Here is a 16,008-nt window from a genome sequence, read left to right as displayed (position 1 = left end):
TCCAAGGAGGAATGCGGCTTCTCAGAGTCTCCAGCCCCGCCGCTGTTCCTTTTGCCAAAATGGCTGCCCGGGGAGTGCGGAATGGATTTCCTTCCAACAGAAGTGTCCTGGAAACACAGAGATTTTTGAGTTACTTGTGTAAAGACTTCTCCTTGTACCAACACATTCGTACACTGCATAGGTTCAAAAAATCTAGAAGTAGTTCCTCTTCTGTTCTACTGAAAAAGAATTTTAATTTCTGCTTGCCTAGTTCACACTAACTCATCTTCTTTAGAGACATCTGAATTTTGATTTATGCCAGTAAATCAGTGGCGGTACATCACTGTAGAGACACAATACCCTACTTCTTCAGCAAGCCTCTGCCAGAAGAAAGAGTGAGAAAAAACTTCTGAAATACAGAAGTGGTACAGTCAAAGGGGAAAACTGTTAAACTGTAACCCTCTGCTTTCTAGCCTGTTGTTCTTTGGTACGCGTACAGCTCTGCGGAGGTTTCTGCTTGGGGGGTGTGTGTTTTATTTTGTATTTTTGATGTCCCTCCAGCCAAGTGCCCTTAAAAGGGAAAACCACACGGACCGGTCATTTGTTGTCTTTGACAAGACAGGCCACTTACACCTAACGGTCGTCTGTGTGGTGTATCACGTAAGGATATTCACCGTCGTGTCTCTTTATACGTTATTTAGAGAACGTTACCCCGTCTCTTTTACAGCACGGCAAGTTACACAGGCAGTGACAGACGGTGCTACGGCTCACCTGCCTGGCCGGTACATCCAGGCAAGGTAACTGACTCAGGCTCCGACGTTAGATTGACACAAACCAACGTACCCTTTCCTTTTTTTAAAAAATCGTGAAACAACTCCCCCAATTCTCTACAATATTGAGAAAACGCGAAGTAACGGCATTGTTTTACAATGGTAAGAGAGATCCTTTTTGTTGAGACCTACAAAAAAACCCTACATTGCCACCTGGCACTTCTTCCTCTGACAAAACACGCCCTGAAGAAATCAGTCAGAACACATTTTTATAAAAGAGGTCACCACGTAAAGCCCTCACCTCAGAGTCTCACAGTTTCCAAGTTCTGGTGGCACCTGGAGGAGGTCGTTGTTCTGAAGGTCCAGCGTTCCAAGCTTGTCCATCTTCTTCAGCTGCAGAGGGTCTAGGGACCCAACCTGGTTGTTACTGAGCAGGACAGTCTCCAGTGCTAGGATGCGATAAAGGACGCTGGGAAATACTTTAAATCTTCAGGAAGAAAAAGGAGGCAAACCAAAGAAAGTCAGAAATAGGGCATTTAAAAAATTAGCAGCCTTTAAAATCAGACAGCATTTTAGCTTTACTGATTTAAGATAAATGTTTAGACACACTGCTCCGAAAGGAGAAAGCAGCCGTTATTTTACCTTGCACACTGTGAAAAAGCTCAACAAACTGCACAGCGACAGCTCAGCACCTCTGCTGAACGGCAGGCCAACTACGTTCACTTCACGAGAGGGCCGTGTCTCTCGGACCGCGACTCACCAGCGCCAAGGAGGGAGAACAGCGCCCGTTGCTCCCTCGTGCAGCTAAGGAGCACCCCGCCGAGTCGGAGGACGGGTCCCTCCAGCCCAGCCTCCTCCCTGCTGCCAGCAACAGCCGGCGCTCTCCGGGACACCACGTCGCTGCTGCCCCGTCTGCCTATTTTTCCATCACTCCGAACTGCTGTGTTACGGATGCCTGTCGGTATCCGGTTTTGGATATATTGTTCACAGGATTGTTTAATCCCTTTTTTAACCCGTTGCTACTGTCTCTCTCCAAAATGTCTGCGGCAGAAAGTTCCAAAAATACACCACCCATTGTGTGAAGAACGACATTTGCTTCATCGGTTTTAAGCTCACAGATAGTTGATCAAGTGCCTCCTCATTCTTACATCACAGGAAAATCATACTGAATTTGGCCCAGTTTGGTTTTTTATTGTATAAAAAAAAAATCTAAATAGTTGCTCACCTATTAAAAGAAAGATTTATTATTTGCAGTCTTGTCAGTGCCTCCATTTCCTCAGGTAAAGATGTCAAAAAGTTATTTCTGTGTATCAAATGAAGACAAACAATAATGACTAACTTCTACAAAGTTTTAGTTAAGAATCCACAGAGACAGAATATACATATTTATCAGTGCCAACATACCGTCTTAAACCAATTAATTGCTTCATAAATGGGTCAAGACCATGCTCAAGTGCAGATGCTTGCTAATGGAAGCCAAGTTTGCATTCTCATTTCTGCCAGTGGGAGATTTAAAGTCTGTCCTCTGAAGATTCCCAAGTATTTCAAAGCATCCAACAACTCCGCAAACCTGCCTGGCAATTCAGCTCCTTGGGTTTCAGAGGGAAGCCTGTAAAACTGCCCACATCTTGGTGCCAAGGTGAATCAGCAGGATAACTCTAAACCTCTTCAAAACTTGTTTAGCCGGGTTGACAACTGCTGTAACAAACGCGTTTATGGTTACTGTTACCGCAGTGTTTCCCACAACAGGAAGCCCTTCAGAAGCTTCTTAGATGCAAGGGAGACAGGGGTTTGTAAGCAGAAATAAGGAATGTCCTGAGTGTGACACAGGAAAAGACAGACCACTCACTAAAAGATGCCCAGACTCAGACTTAAATTCTTAACCACAGAGATACTCAACCTCGTTCCCTCATCAATCTGATATTATCATCCATTTCTGCAGTCTTCAGCCTAACCCCCCCATCAGAGGCAGGTACGTCACTGCGTCACCGACTGGCTGGGGTTGGCAGGGACCTCCGGAGCTCATCTGGTCCAGTCCCCGAGGGCAGGCGGCCCAGGACCATGCCCGGCTGGGTTCTGGGTATCTCCAGGGCTGGAGACTCCACCACCTCCCTGGTGGTACTGGCTTACCCCCCCCGTGATAAAGCGGCTCCAAAGGGACCCTCCTGCGTGTCCGTGTGTGCCCCTGGCCTCTGGTCCTGTCCCTGGGCACCCCTGGAAGAGCAGAGCCTGGCTCCGTCCTCCCTGCAGGTGTTTGTACCCGTGGATGAGATCCCCTGAGCCTGCTCTGCTCCGGGCTGAGCAGCCCCAGCTCTCCCAGCCTCTCCTCGTAGGAGAGACCCTCCCGTCCCTTCAGCACCTCGGTGGGCCCTCGCTGGACTCTCCACAGGCACAGGCAGATTACTTTAAATCAAGCCAAAGTAAAAATCTGTCTCTGCAACTGTGCTTTGCTACTTTTCATTTTGTGAAACCCCAAAGATAGCAAATGCCAGCGAGCTAATCCTGATGTCCATGAGCATTTTTCAGGAATTAGAGAAGGTAAAATGACAGTACGTAACTATCTATTGCATATAAAATACCTACAGCCAGCCTCAATTTCAGGCAGCACAACAAGATCTGCACCTTCATGGTACTATGTCCCAGCTACCCTCCAGGGTTTTTTTGCTGTGGTGGTGGGGGGTATTTTTAAATAGCAGCTTAAACATCTCCAAGAACCTTTTTATGACTGAGGCAAGACCTTTCATCACAGCAAGTCTCAGAGCTTGTCCACTTGTTTTTTGTGTTTTTGTTTAACCGATGCCTAAATCTAGGCCATTTGCTATTTCAGATCTGCCGGTCATTCAACTGTCACGGAGGCATTTTGGGAAATGAAAAATTATTTCAGTACTGGAACAGATGGCTGGTTTAAAAAGGCATGAAAATAAGTTACCGAGAAAGGAAGTCCAACACATGTCACAAACCTGATATCCAAATGCGTCAATTTATGGAGCATGCAAAGCTCCAAGGAAATAGATGAGATTTTATTGAAGCCAAGGTTGACATCACAAACCGAGTCTTTCAGCTCCACAATCCTGAAACCCAACACGAATATGATTTTATTATGTAAGCTCAAGTTTGCATTCTAAGTTATTGAAAAAAAACTTGCTTTATTCTACAAATCAAGGACACTCTCTGTTTCTTGACATTTCAGAAGCAATTTTGTGGAGTGAAGATAATGGAAACTTCCCCTGTGAAAGCCGCCTGTCCTGCAGTCTTACCCTTGCTATAAAGGCAAAGCTCAGAATCACTTATCTAAAGTTACCAGGAGAGCCAATTTTCTCTCACTGATTAGGAGAGTAAATTTTAGGACAAAACTACTCACTTAAATGCAGTTAAGAGGTATTTCGGAAACTATGGCACAGATGACACTTACTGCCATCTCTTGCCCTGTAAAAGTTTTAACAAAAAGACTCTATCCATCTTCTTTAACAGTCAAACAAACAGAGATTGTCATTTTATTCCCATCTTTTGTTTCTGTTCCACTCCTTTGGTATTACAAATTTCAGGAACACACTGTTTGCTGCTTCTCATAAAATGGTATTATATTAAGATGCTTTGGTGTAAAATGTTTAAAAGTTCAAAAAGTTATTGAATCCCTATAAACAGATTCTCTGTTTTAGCCCTAAAACCAAAGGGTAATTAGATAAGAAAATACTCATCTCTCCTATCTGGGTTGCCACTAAATTCTCTGGCACCTAGCAGCTGCACACCTACACCTTCCTCCCCAGGGAATGCAACAGCCTCTACAACAGTGAAAAAGCATGGGAGGCACAAGCATTATCTCACTAAACTGATTTTCTACAGATTGTACCGAAAAGAGATTTTTTCCTATGAGAAAGCGATAGCACCTCTTCAAGTTCTATGTGCTAAAGGTGAAATGTTCAGCACGCTTGGGTCCAAGAATGGAAACAAGTTACTCCCACAAACGTGGTGCTGTTCTTAAAAATCAGCTTCCATTATTTTCCTGGGCTACTAGAGGTGCAATAACCTTCCTCCTTACACCAAAAGACTATTTATTCCCATTAGTGTCAACAGAATGTGGTATGAGGTAACAAGTGCAGTAATATCAAATGCTATGTGATGCGACACAAAACCTATCAAGAAAAGAGGCATGGAAATTGTTCAGCCTTCCTTCAAAAAACCCCACAAACAATTATGCTATCTGAAGAAACCAAATTTAAATAGAACCTCAGCTATAGTACAAAGCTATCACCCAACAAAGTGGTGAATCCACACAGACTATCTTCCTACAGTAAAAGGACTGCTTTGTAGAGAAAACAATACCACACTGTAGTGGAGTACAGCACTTCATTACTGTGAGAGGTCACATCAGTCTCCTCTCATTCATTTCGACAATGCTTAGCAAAGCAAGATGAAAAACGACGTGTGATGAAAGCAGCAGTGAGTACAGCCAAACTTCTTTTTACTGCAATCTTCAAAGTAACCAATGGACCCCGCTGCATGCTACTCGTACTAGAAATGCAAGTGTATCATTGAGCATCTCAATCGTACTTTCATTTGTGTATGTGTGTATACGCGCACATACATAGCATAAAGTTTAAATACACTTGACCAAGAAAAGCACAAGATGCTGAGGGAAAAAAGTAGACAAGAAAGTAGCAAACAGAGAATGACCTTTAGAAAAGTACCTTGGAGGAATTTCGTTCAGCTGATTTTTGCTGAAGTTGACAGTGGCGACAGGATTGCTTCTGACTGCATCGAACATTTCATCAGGAATCACAGCTGCCTGTTTCTCACTAAACAATGAAAAGCTGTTAGCTGAGTAACACAAGCAAGTTAATCATTTCCTATTTATTAACAAGACATTTTCATCTTCTTTTAGAAAAAGATGAGTAGTAGAATAGATACATAAATATCTACAATTTGAAGTCCCTGAAGGACCGTTAATCAGAAAGCCAACAATCACTGCACCATGTTACATGGCATCTGTATTATGATATAGCTGTATACGATATCGGTATGATATATCTGTAGTATGGTAAAACCATTGCACCTTGGCACCCTGATCTGTTATCTCGCTTCAGAAAAATCGGTAAGAGCTGAGTTACGTCACTACCTCAACAAACATGTGCATGCTGCATATTGGGCCGGCAAGTGTAGCAAGGCTGGCATTAAACAGATTTCCTCCTCTCGGCTCAGGAAACCTCCCCAGCACGGTGACGTGTAACTCGGGTAACCACTCAGTGTGGAGCTCCCGAACATCTGTGATGACCAAAGCCCTCCCGGCCCTTTCACCACAGCGAGGTCCTTTCCCCGTTCCAGCTCTCAGCTGGAGTAGGCATTTCACCCAGCCGTGCTCGGCAAAGAGGGCTTTCTTCCCCTTTCCCAACCTAACCAGTCACATTGTTGGTTACATTTCAGAAATAACCGAAGAGATACCTACTACAAGATGTTCTGAGACTTAATGAAAATTACTAATGAATTTTAAAAGGTACTAAAAGCACCTGAAGGTATTAAGCATTTCAGTGGGTTCAAAGGAATGTTACTGCAGAATAAGTGACAATAAAAAGAAATAATTAACAACTCCTGCAATTCAAATCTGTCTGTTCCCAAGCACACAAATTAAAGTGCAAACCGCACAAACGCAGCACGACTTGCAGACAGTTTGGTACGTATCATGAAGGGGAAAAGAAAAAAAAGGGCAAAAAATGGGAAAGTGTTCTTACAACTTTAGAAATAGGTAATATTTCAAAACACGTACCTATATTCCAATAATTTTAGTGAAGTTATGGCGTGCATGTTAATCCTTGACTCACTTGGAAGAGTCATGGCTGTCACAGGAGGCTCTTCATTTCGGCTCGTTACATCATCTAGAGATAACAAACGCACACAATCACGCAAACTGCAGCCTGCAGTCAGATGTGGTGTTCTGAACGACCTAGACAGAGAGGTTTACGTCCCTAGTCACCTGCCATGGCCCTTTTTAATTCTTCCTGTCTTCTCACTCAAGTGAATATAATCTGTTTCAGATGATTTCAAGAATTTTCCAGGAACTTTTTTTTTAATCTTGTGTTTCTGTTTTGTTTGGTTTTGTGGGTTTTTTTTGGGGGGGTGGGAAGGAGAGGGGTTGACTTGGATTTTGAAAAATTAGGTCACGACACAATAGAGATGTTATGCTGGCGGTAGCTAGCTGTTATGTTAGGCAGTAGCCTCCATGGGGTAGGGACCTAGAAATAATGATAAACAGGGAATTTGGGCTAGAAACGATGCTCTAGATCACCTATATCCAGAACAGCAAATCTGACCACAATTTTAGTTGAAACATTGATATTTATAAACCTTCATCACAGCCTCCTCTGTAAAGTTCCTTTCGATTACTACCTACAATCCACACCAAAAAGCTATTGGTGTTGCAAGGCTAGTTTGAATGTTTAAGAGATGCCGATTAAAAGCATTGTTCTGCACACCTGAGGCGTGGCATCACACCCTTGGGATTCACATACGCCTACGCAGGGTGAGCCTTAGCTAGAAGTCCAAACATACGATAAATCCAACTTCCACTAAAAGAAATTGAACAAAACTGTATGGAAATTCAGCAGCATTCATGAATAAAAGTCTACTAACAATTGCGCCTAACCGCAACTAGCTATCCTTTCATTAAGAAAGGTCAAAAGGGTCAAAAACAAGCTAAAAGAGAGGCCTTTTTCCAGTTAAAACCTCTACAGAAACAGGACTGCTACTGTTTTAGCTCCGACTTAGATGCCATAACAGGTAGAGTAAAATCATAAGCATTGCTGTACATGCAAGACATTAGCTCATTTTATTATCCACAATTATATTCTCTGTTGTAGGTCACCAAGTAAGCTTCCAGGTATGTACTCTAGCAGTCCATTCATTTTTGTCAAGTTAATAACAGGACAGATTTGCATGGAACCTGGTATTGTGAAGCAATTTTCTATGCAGCAGTAACCTAATTAATACTGCCATCCTCTGGCAGATGGAGAGACAGGCCACTCAACAAAAGGAACATTCACCATTTTCAACAGAAGTTGCTCGCCTGTGCTATCAAGGCCCCTCCTAATTTAAGAGGGTAAGCATTTTTTGCCATTTAAGTGCAGCATGTAATTCCCGTATTATATTTAACATGACCAGCCACCTCGGTCATTTTGCCTACTTTATGTTTTAAAACTTAAGGAAGATGAAGATTTCTAAAGACAGTAAACTGAAATCCTGTTTTGAAAGGAATTCTTATTCTCAGCATGCAAGTTACTTAAAGACTCTGACAGCCTGTTTCCTATATAATAAAAAATAAACTGTCATCTCCACTATTTCGTTTAGAAAACACAGAAAATATAAAAAAAAAAAAAGCCAAATGCCAAAGTATCTCAGTGAACTAGAAGCCCAGGTATCAATCTGGAAAGTGACCTGAGTGCACAAAAGCAACTAGCAACTTTTTGTCCACTTTTTGAATACTCTCAGTTCATTTTTACAGAGTACCGTATCTGCTAGAGAAGCACGGTACAGAATTGTCTAGGTGCTTTTTAATCCACAGAGGCAGAGCTTTGAATCCAAGAGAGGATTCTGCAAAAAACATACAGCATTTGCAAAGAGAAGTAATTCCCTTGAAATATTTAATCTCATTTTCTGCTTTATGACTTTTTAATTATTTCTACAGGGAATGTTGGGATCAGCACTATTAGACAGTAGAAAGATGAATTCTAACAGGCCAGGATTAGAATGATGTTTAAAACAATCAGTTTCTCCCCCAAAACTTTTTATATTCTTAGTCAGCTATGAGGCAGACTTGATGGCATCACCAAGGCAGACTTTTTCATGCAGGTAATTTCTGGGAATCACAGGACTGTACTGCCCAAGTTATTACATGAATGAATAATACATAATACCTTTGCAAAATATCACCTACACTTGGTACAGTGACGGAGCCAGCAGACAGATGGCAAGCTTAAAAAGAAGAACTTATGTAAATTTCCCATGATGTTCAGAGGAAAAATAAAAAAAGCTACTGGAATTCCTCATGCAAAATGCATAAAGGGACCACGGGGATAGTTTTTCTAAATTATAATCCTCAATAAGAAGTGTTGGTTATTCAGTACTATCTAATAGAATAAGAAACAGTACTGAAATATAAAAGCAAACTGTTGAGTAAAGAAAACTCTATTATTGCAGGATAACTGGAGGAACCTGGATTTAAACAGCTACCCTCTGCGTAGGTTCTAACTTACTTTAATTTCTTAGAAAGATTCTCTTTAAAATGAAATGCAATAGAGCAACATACCTTGGATTTTGCTTCTTAGATATTTCAGAAGTTCCTGGGTGCCTTTCTTAAAAAAAAAAAAAAGCAATAAACATTTGCCAGCCAGTGTTTATAGTGTTTATATAGCTGTTTTGACAATGAAGAACGACAATTCCAGTCACATAGGTGGAGCCCATTGCACTGCTGACAATAAAATCCACCTAATGCTTCTCATAGAAAACCCCCTTCACAGCAGCTTATGAACTCGCTTATTTACGTTATTTATTGCAGCTGAACATTTCCGCTCCCATATCACCACCTCAGGCTCCACATTTTTAGCTTTTTATCTGAAGTAGTTAGCCAGTTCCAAGAGCAAGGAAAAAAGTTCAAAATAACTTAATCTTCTCTTTAAAAAGGTCTAGCACAGTTATGCTTTGGAGAAGATATTTAAAATTTGTCAAGGAAGCTGACTCTTCAGTGTTCTGGCAACTTTTTATGTCCAGAATTATACACTCTGGGAAAAACACTGCAGTTTACATAATTTGCATGGATTTTTAACAGCTCGGTCCTCCAAAGAATTCTTCCAGTTCTCTCACAGCAACTTCTACTGGTCAAATCCAGTTACTATCTGCATAACCTATGAGTAATTAAACGTATTTTCATCTAGCTCATTTGTTTTAGGATAAAGCCAGGTTTTCCTTACAATTTTACATGCTTCTCCTTGATGCTTTAAAACCAGGGACTGAACTAAAGCACTGAATATGAATCCACATGTCTCATTCTAGCTGACATCTATATTACCCACAGTAAGAGACTGGCTGATCTGAATGCAGAGGGGATAAAGAAAATGCAGAAGCTGGAAAGGAAGGAACTCTCTCAAGGAACCTGGTGAGATGACAGCAATAGAAAACAAAAGACTGAGAAAGAGAGACCGGAGGAGACTGGGACTGCCTGCAGGCGTGGCATGTGCTGAGCTGAGCAAGACAAGGGAAGCAGATATGGAAGAACCTGGAAGCTTTCAAGGAAAAGGTGAAGGTCAAACAGAGAGCTGAGTAACAGTCACATGGCTTGCATGGAGAGGAGAGCAGACAGCAAGACAAAACGCAACAGCCAGGTGATGGTACGTTACGCAAAAAGGCGAGACTAGGATTTAACAGAAACTGCCTAGAAACTCATCAAGAAACAAGAATGGGTTTGGGACTAGAAGGAGAGGCCTGACAAACAGGAAGAGATGAGATGGAGCAGGGAGGAATCTGTGCCTGCTAGACTATACTTACCCCCGGGTTGTTGCCAAGCCTTAATCTCAATATTCACCTGCTTCTAAGTAGTGCCTAGGGAACCCTACAAGCTTTATCAATTACTCCTCTAAATCAAGTGTAAAAAAAACTCTAGATAGGCATACAAAATTCCAGTTATATGAATTTACACTGTTGGTAATGGATCAAGACAGTGTAAGTATAAAATGTTTTAATGGAATCCCTGTACCTGTCATTTGCTACAAATTTGAACAATACAAAAGAAATTACACACATTATGCTCTTACATTTGAAAGACAGCAAATCCTCAGAAGCTAGGGAATACCAGCACTAAAGCAACCAGGCAACCCTAACTCAGGTTCCTTTGTATGTACATTTTAAACCAACTCTGAGCTCTGGAATCATGTATGACTTCCATTCACTGAAGCTCTGCTCATTAATTTAGTGCATCCAATGCTCACTTAATCAGATACACAAGGTTTTCCCTCTTCTGACAGCTATTACAAAATTTCATTTGAACAAAGCGTCTTCAGTGTCCCTTATTTTTAGAGAATCTCAGTGCTTTGTAAACGTTTATAACACTGGCAAAAGCACAGAAAGAAGTAATGTATACCACCAATGAGAAGAGGGGCTTGCTGGGGAAAAAAATACAAGGGAATTCTATTGCAGCAGTAGTGCCCACGGTCCAGCCTCCCTCCTGCCCTAAGTACCTGTTTTCTCAGGCACAACTCACACCTTCACCTTGTCAGTTATCTACAAAGAGAATGCAGATCTGAGGTGAAGGTTATCCTTCAGAAAACGTAGTACATCAGATTGCCATTGCTCAAAATGCATCTGCCATCAAATACACTTTGGGAATTGAATCCTAGATCCTTAATTCAGGCAAGTAGGAAATGAAAAACGGAAATCCACGCTGATCTAGGAAAAGCCTGATCTAAAGTATTCGCCTCGCATTGCAACGAACTGTGCTTGCAACAGGATTAGGCAGCAGACAGCTGCCTTATCCTTCCTTTCCCAGACACCCATTGCTTCAATTGCAATAAATATTACAACTTCTGTAGCAAATCAGAAACAGGTCCTATAAAGCAAGGACCTCCTTTATTCCACAGTCCTCATGGTCTTAGGCATTGCATCACACTCCAGTGGAAAAAGTACCCAAACCACAATACACGCAAACAAAAGAGGTGGATGAGAGTTGCGCAGGCTACTTGAAATCTGGATGTATTCTAATTTTTTTTAACGTTCTGGCTACGCAATTTGGATAACGTACGTATGCAGCATGACCAAATTTTATATTCTGTCCATAGTGCTTACTTGCAGGAGGTCTCTTCGAATGGTTCTCAAAGGATTTCCCTCTAATGCCAGGAATTTCAGCTGAGGAAGGTTCCCCAATGTATAAGGCAATCTGCAAATGGAAACAACTCATTTCAAAGCAGCTTCAAAACAATTTCTAAAGGATTTGCAATGGTTCATCAGATGGCCTGGTATTCTGAAGCTCAGGTTCAAATAAAAAGATACAGAACACAGTACATTTAAGAGAGCCACAGTTTGATCATAGCAATTACAGAATATAGAAAGGGTTCCTTCATTGTATGATTGAGTCCTCTTTTAATTACATTTTACAAGGCGTAATACATCAGCTATAGAATTAGTTGTCATTAGAAGTCATTAGCTAGGCCTCATCACAGACAGAATGCCGTTTTTCGTATTACCTACTGATATCATTGTTGGCAAGGTCAAGTCGCTCCAACTTCTGAAGAAGAGTAATTTCATCAGGAACTGATTTTATCTTGTTGTCTCTAAGTTCCAATACAGAGAGGGAATTCAGATGCTTCAGATTCTCTGCATTTAATATTTCAATCTGATTTTCACCAGCATGCAACTCCTATGGAAACAAAGATCACCCACAACTACGTTACTCTAGTAAAATTACTTTATAATACTGATCTCCTAAATCATGACAGCAGCAAAAACATATGATGAAATGGAGAAAATACAGATCCCGATTCCCTTTCATCTGCATATGAAATACCAAAGCCTCCGAAGATCCAGAGACACAAGTCTGAACTTAGCTTTTTTGAAGCCATCACAGAACGCTCAGCTTTGAGTTCCATTTCCAAGCTAGGAATAAATTTGCTCCACTTTTGTCAAGAACTTGTCAACAACTTCTTTAGTCAAGAACTTTCTTAAATTCCAAGACAGACGAAGTTGAGAGGGTAGCTCTCCATCTCTCTATTGGAAATATTTCATTTATACTGGAAGAACTGAATCATTCTTTAGATCAAAAAGAGTGCACGCATGCTGCTGGACGCACTAGGACACTGAACTTCACACAGCAACACGAATTTTGGTAGAAAATACTGAAATAGCTTGGGATTTTAACTGCTGAGTTCAGAGTTGTGCAGAACTAAAGTATTTGCATTCTTTGATGGATTTGGTCATTGGAAATAACCCAGTGATACAGGCATTCACTTAGCCCAATCATTTTTCTACCAGTTGAGTAACAAATTTCTGATGTTCTGAGACAGACGATTTTCAATTTTAAACATATTGGGAATTAAGGCTACAAAATATCTGGAAGATTTGATTATGCTAAAAGGAAAAAAAAAGGTATACTTTTTCTGCAGTTACAAATTAAAAAAATGATAATGAACAAAATAAATTTATCCAGAAAGTGTTCCTACAGATAAAAAGATAACTGTTGCAGGCAACACTAAATCCAGTTTTTCAGTCATTATTCTTCTAAATATTTATTTTCCAAATCTGAAGAGTACTGCTGCAAATTTGTCTTCCAAATGACCTTAAGACTGACCAATGTGGACAGTAAGAGTAATTGCAAATGGGGGTGTATTAAATAGAGTTTGAAACACAGAATTATCAACTTTTGATCACAGCACTTCACAAAAATTTGTGTTTAAAGTAACAGTCATTATTTTAAAAGTTAACAGCAAATACATTCACAGTGTACCAACCATTTCAAACCTTACCTTCAGTAATTTGCATGAGGGAAATTCTGGTAAGGAACGTAATTTATTTTTTCTCAGATAGAGTTGTTCCAAAGACGCCATAGTTGCTAATTTAGAAGGTACAGTTTCCAGGGAGTTTTTACTACAATCCAGTTGTCTTAAGCCTATAGGAGTAAGTGTGCAGTGACAAACAGAAAAGTAAGAGAAAATAAAAATCGTTTTCTACAGAAGAATAAATATCCTGTTTTTTAAAATAAACATAACAACATTTTGCCAAATAGAATTTTGGAAGAAATCAAGTATTAAAATAAACATAACAACATTTTGCCAAACAGAATTTTGGAAGAGACCAAATCAGTTAGCATCAACATTTCTGAAAACAAAGCATCTGCTTTTCATTTATTCTTCATAGAACATTCTGGAATGCTTTCAGTGACACTGCCAGATACTAGCTCTTGTCCAGAAAGGGTCTAATATTGCAGACCATCTCAGAAAGGTCTGCAAGTAATGTCTACAGCTTTTACAAGAGCTGGCAGTCTACCACCTGCTCCTGAAGATCTGCCACAGCTATTACAATATGCATTTCATATCAACCACTAGTCAGCTTGACATTTTGTGTTCAAGTCTTAGAAGTCAACTTTATCGCTCTCTAATTTATGGTCTTCCCCCCTCCAATAATTTCCAACTCTCTCTCATTTAGGCTTTATTTTCCACTCAAAATACACAATAAAGGAAAAAATAAGTCAAATTGCTTATTGCAGCCTTAAGGCTAATAACGCCTAAGCAGAACAACATTAATCCTTACACTATTCTGATCATTCCGTGTCCCATTTATCAAGAAACGTGAACCATAAGAGGACTGATATACAGTAGCTGTAGCTGATTTTTTTAAATAATTTTTTTTAAATAATTCTGAACTAGTATTCTTAAGAATACATTAAGTCTTTAAGAATGTATTTTTAAAATCCTGAATAATATGCACTGTATTTCTGAACCTAACTACAGAACTCGCTGCATGGAATTTAATAATCTGAGGAAACTAATTTACTTTTCATCGCACTGATATCTGCAGGCAGGTTCTTGAGCTGATTACATGCCAAATTGAGTCGCACCAAGTTAATGAGCAAAGCAAAACTTGTTGGAATGTCTGTGAGATGGTTGTTGGACAGATCCTGAAGATTAAAAAAAAAAAAAGAGACAGATTAGAAATAGAGATGTTTAAAATATCCCACGAGTACTGCTACTGCAAAGTTAATTACTGGTAGAACATTAAAATTAGATGGCCGACATCTTCAGCAACTCCCTGTTAGAAATGTGAATAGAAGAAACAAGACTCCCATGACTGATAGATCACAAGGGATTTGATTTTTCTTAAAATATTTGGCAAACCAAGAGCAAAAGTTGGTTTCAAACAAAAAAAACCCCCACCATGTAAGAACTGACAACCTACATAAGTCATTAGAATATTCACAAAGTTCTGCCATCTAAGCTATGGGGCTTTTTTAATTAGCAGTAGCAAAACACAGATAAATCAGCCTTTCTGCACAAATAAATATTTTTCAAAAAGCTGTAATTTACTAATTCTTCTAAATTGACAAGCTGTCCAAATCCATCCGGCAAGTGACTCAGCTCATTGTGATGAAGAAGAAGGCTCTTCAAATGTGACAACTGCATCAATTCTTCTGGGATACTTTTCAGTTTGTTGTGGCTAGTATTAAAACATGGAACAGAAAGGGAAAAAACAATTAGTAAGTAGTTTTAAGAACATTAACAGAAGGGTTCTGTATGCAGTTACATACGATGCTATCCAAACTAGAGCTACACTTGTATCTGCTGGACTACCTTAGCCACACTCGGCCTGTTGCAACACAAACTCCACAGACCCTAGAGCACGTACAAAGCACATCCAGCATCAGATACACTGGATATTCTGTGCTGGCACAGCCTAACTATTAATTACATCTACAGCAAGGCAAGTTTCTGCAAAACATTCCGACACTGCACCACGCACGTATGCTTGCTGTTCAGGATACCGTCACCTTTAAGAAAAATCTGTCTCCTACAACTGTTACAGCCTTCTACAATGGATTACTTTCCTGGGAGAAAGTAATTATGTTTGGTTATTTATTTGTTCAAGAATACTTTAACTCTCATCTGAATTTACCATATTCCAGCTGGATCTTAATTTTTTTTGTTTTATGTAGTTCACACACACAATGGCATCATACCCTCTTTCTCCCTGTGCACAAATTTACGAAATTACTCCAGTAAACAGAAGATTATGAGCTTTCCAGCATGAACGATATCTATACAATTATTTACATTGCATATTATTCACAACAAAAAGTATCTGTATACTCAAACCCCCTCAACTTAAGCAAATGAATGTAGATACTGCTTCTGTGTGATTATTCCAAATACCACTGCTTGCACCTTCCAAGTGACGCTGTGACTTTGAGTATCAGTGAAAATCATTTTAACAAACCTAAGGTCATCAGTTTTGATCCAAAACTTACGATTTTTGATATACTCATATTCTCTAGTTAAAAATCTGAAATTAATTTTCTGAAAGAAAATGTGATACGCTGCAATCTCTTATTCACACCATGAAAGTCACTGCAGTATTTCTCATGTTCCAGGTTTGTAACATGTACTTACCTGACATCAAGTTTCTGAAGATTTTCTAATTGTCCTAAAGCAGAAGGAAGCGATGTCAGTTGATTATCATGCACCTGGAAAATAAAGTTTTAAGAACACAGTTACTAATTTGTACCTTGTAGGTT

At 39.9% G+C, this 16,008-nt stretch overlaps 1 protein-coding gene across 1 annotated transcript in view; it reads right to left on the bottom strand.

The window, feature by feature from the left end:
* Positions 1 to 16,008, bottom strand: part of LRRC40 (leucine rich repeat containing 40) — a gene marked incomplete at both ends in the record, with an annotated part of 17,624 nt that overhangs the window by 958 nt on the left and 658 nt on the right. Inside the window, 13 exons of the mRNA XM_009701238.1 lie at positions 2 to 107; positions 1,051 to 1,236; positions 1,975 to 2,052; positions 3,710 to 3,820; positions 5,438 to 5,545; positions 6,511 to 6,619; positions 9,046 to 9,091; positions 11,574 to 11,664; positions 11,972 to 12,144; positions 13,247 to 13,389; positions 14,274 to 14,397; positions 14,804 to 14,933; positions 15,884 to 15,957. Coding sequence (XP_009699540.1) covers positions 2 to 107; positions 1,051 to 1,236; positions 1,975 to 2,052; positions 3,710 to 3,820; positions 5,438 to 5,545; positions 6,511 to 6,619; positions 9,046 to 9,091; positions 11,574 to 11,664; positions 11,972 to 12,144; positions 13,247 to 13,389; positions 14,274 to 14,397; positions 14,804 to 14,933; positions 15,884 to 15,957 — 1,479 coding nt within the window. The remainder of the gene's footprint in view (position 1; positions 108 to 1,050; positions 1,237 to 1,974; positions 2,053 to 3,709; positions 3,821 to 5,437; positions 5,546 to 6,510; positions 6,620 to 9,045; positions 9,092 to 11,573; positions 11,665 to 11,971; positions 12,145 to 13,246; positions 13,390 to 14,273; positions 14,398 to 14,803; positions 14,934 to 15,883; positions 15,958 to 16,008) is intronic.

Source organism: Cariama cristata, unplaced genomic scaffold, assembly GCF_000690535.1.
Source record: "Cariama cristata isolate BGI_N322 unplaced genomic scaffold, ASM69053v1 scaffold8930, whole genome shotgun sequence".
In the NCBI taxonomy this organism is placed as follows: domain Eukaryota; kingdom Metazoa; phylum Chordata; class Aves; order Cariamiformes; family Cariamidae; genus Cariama; species Cariama cristata.
Note: the sequence above shows the minus strand (reverse complement) of the source record. Positions and strands in the feature narration are given on the sequence as shown.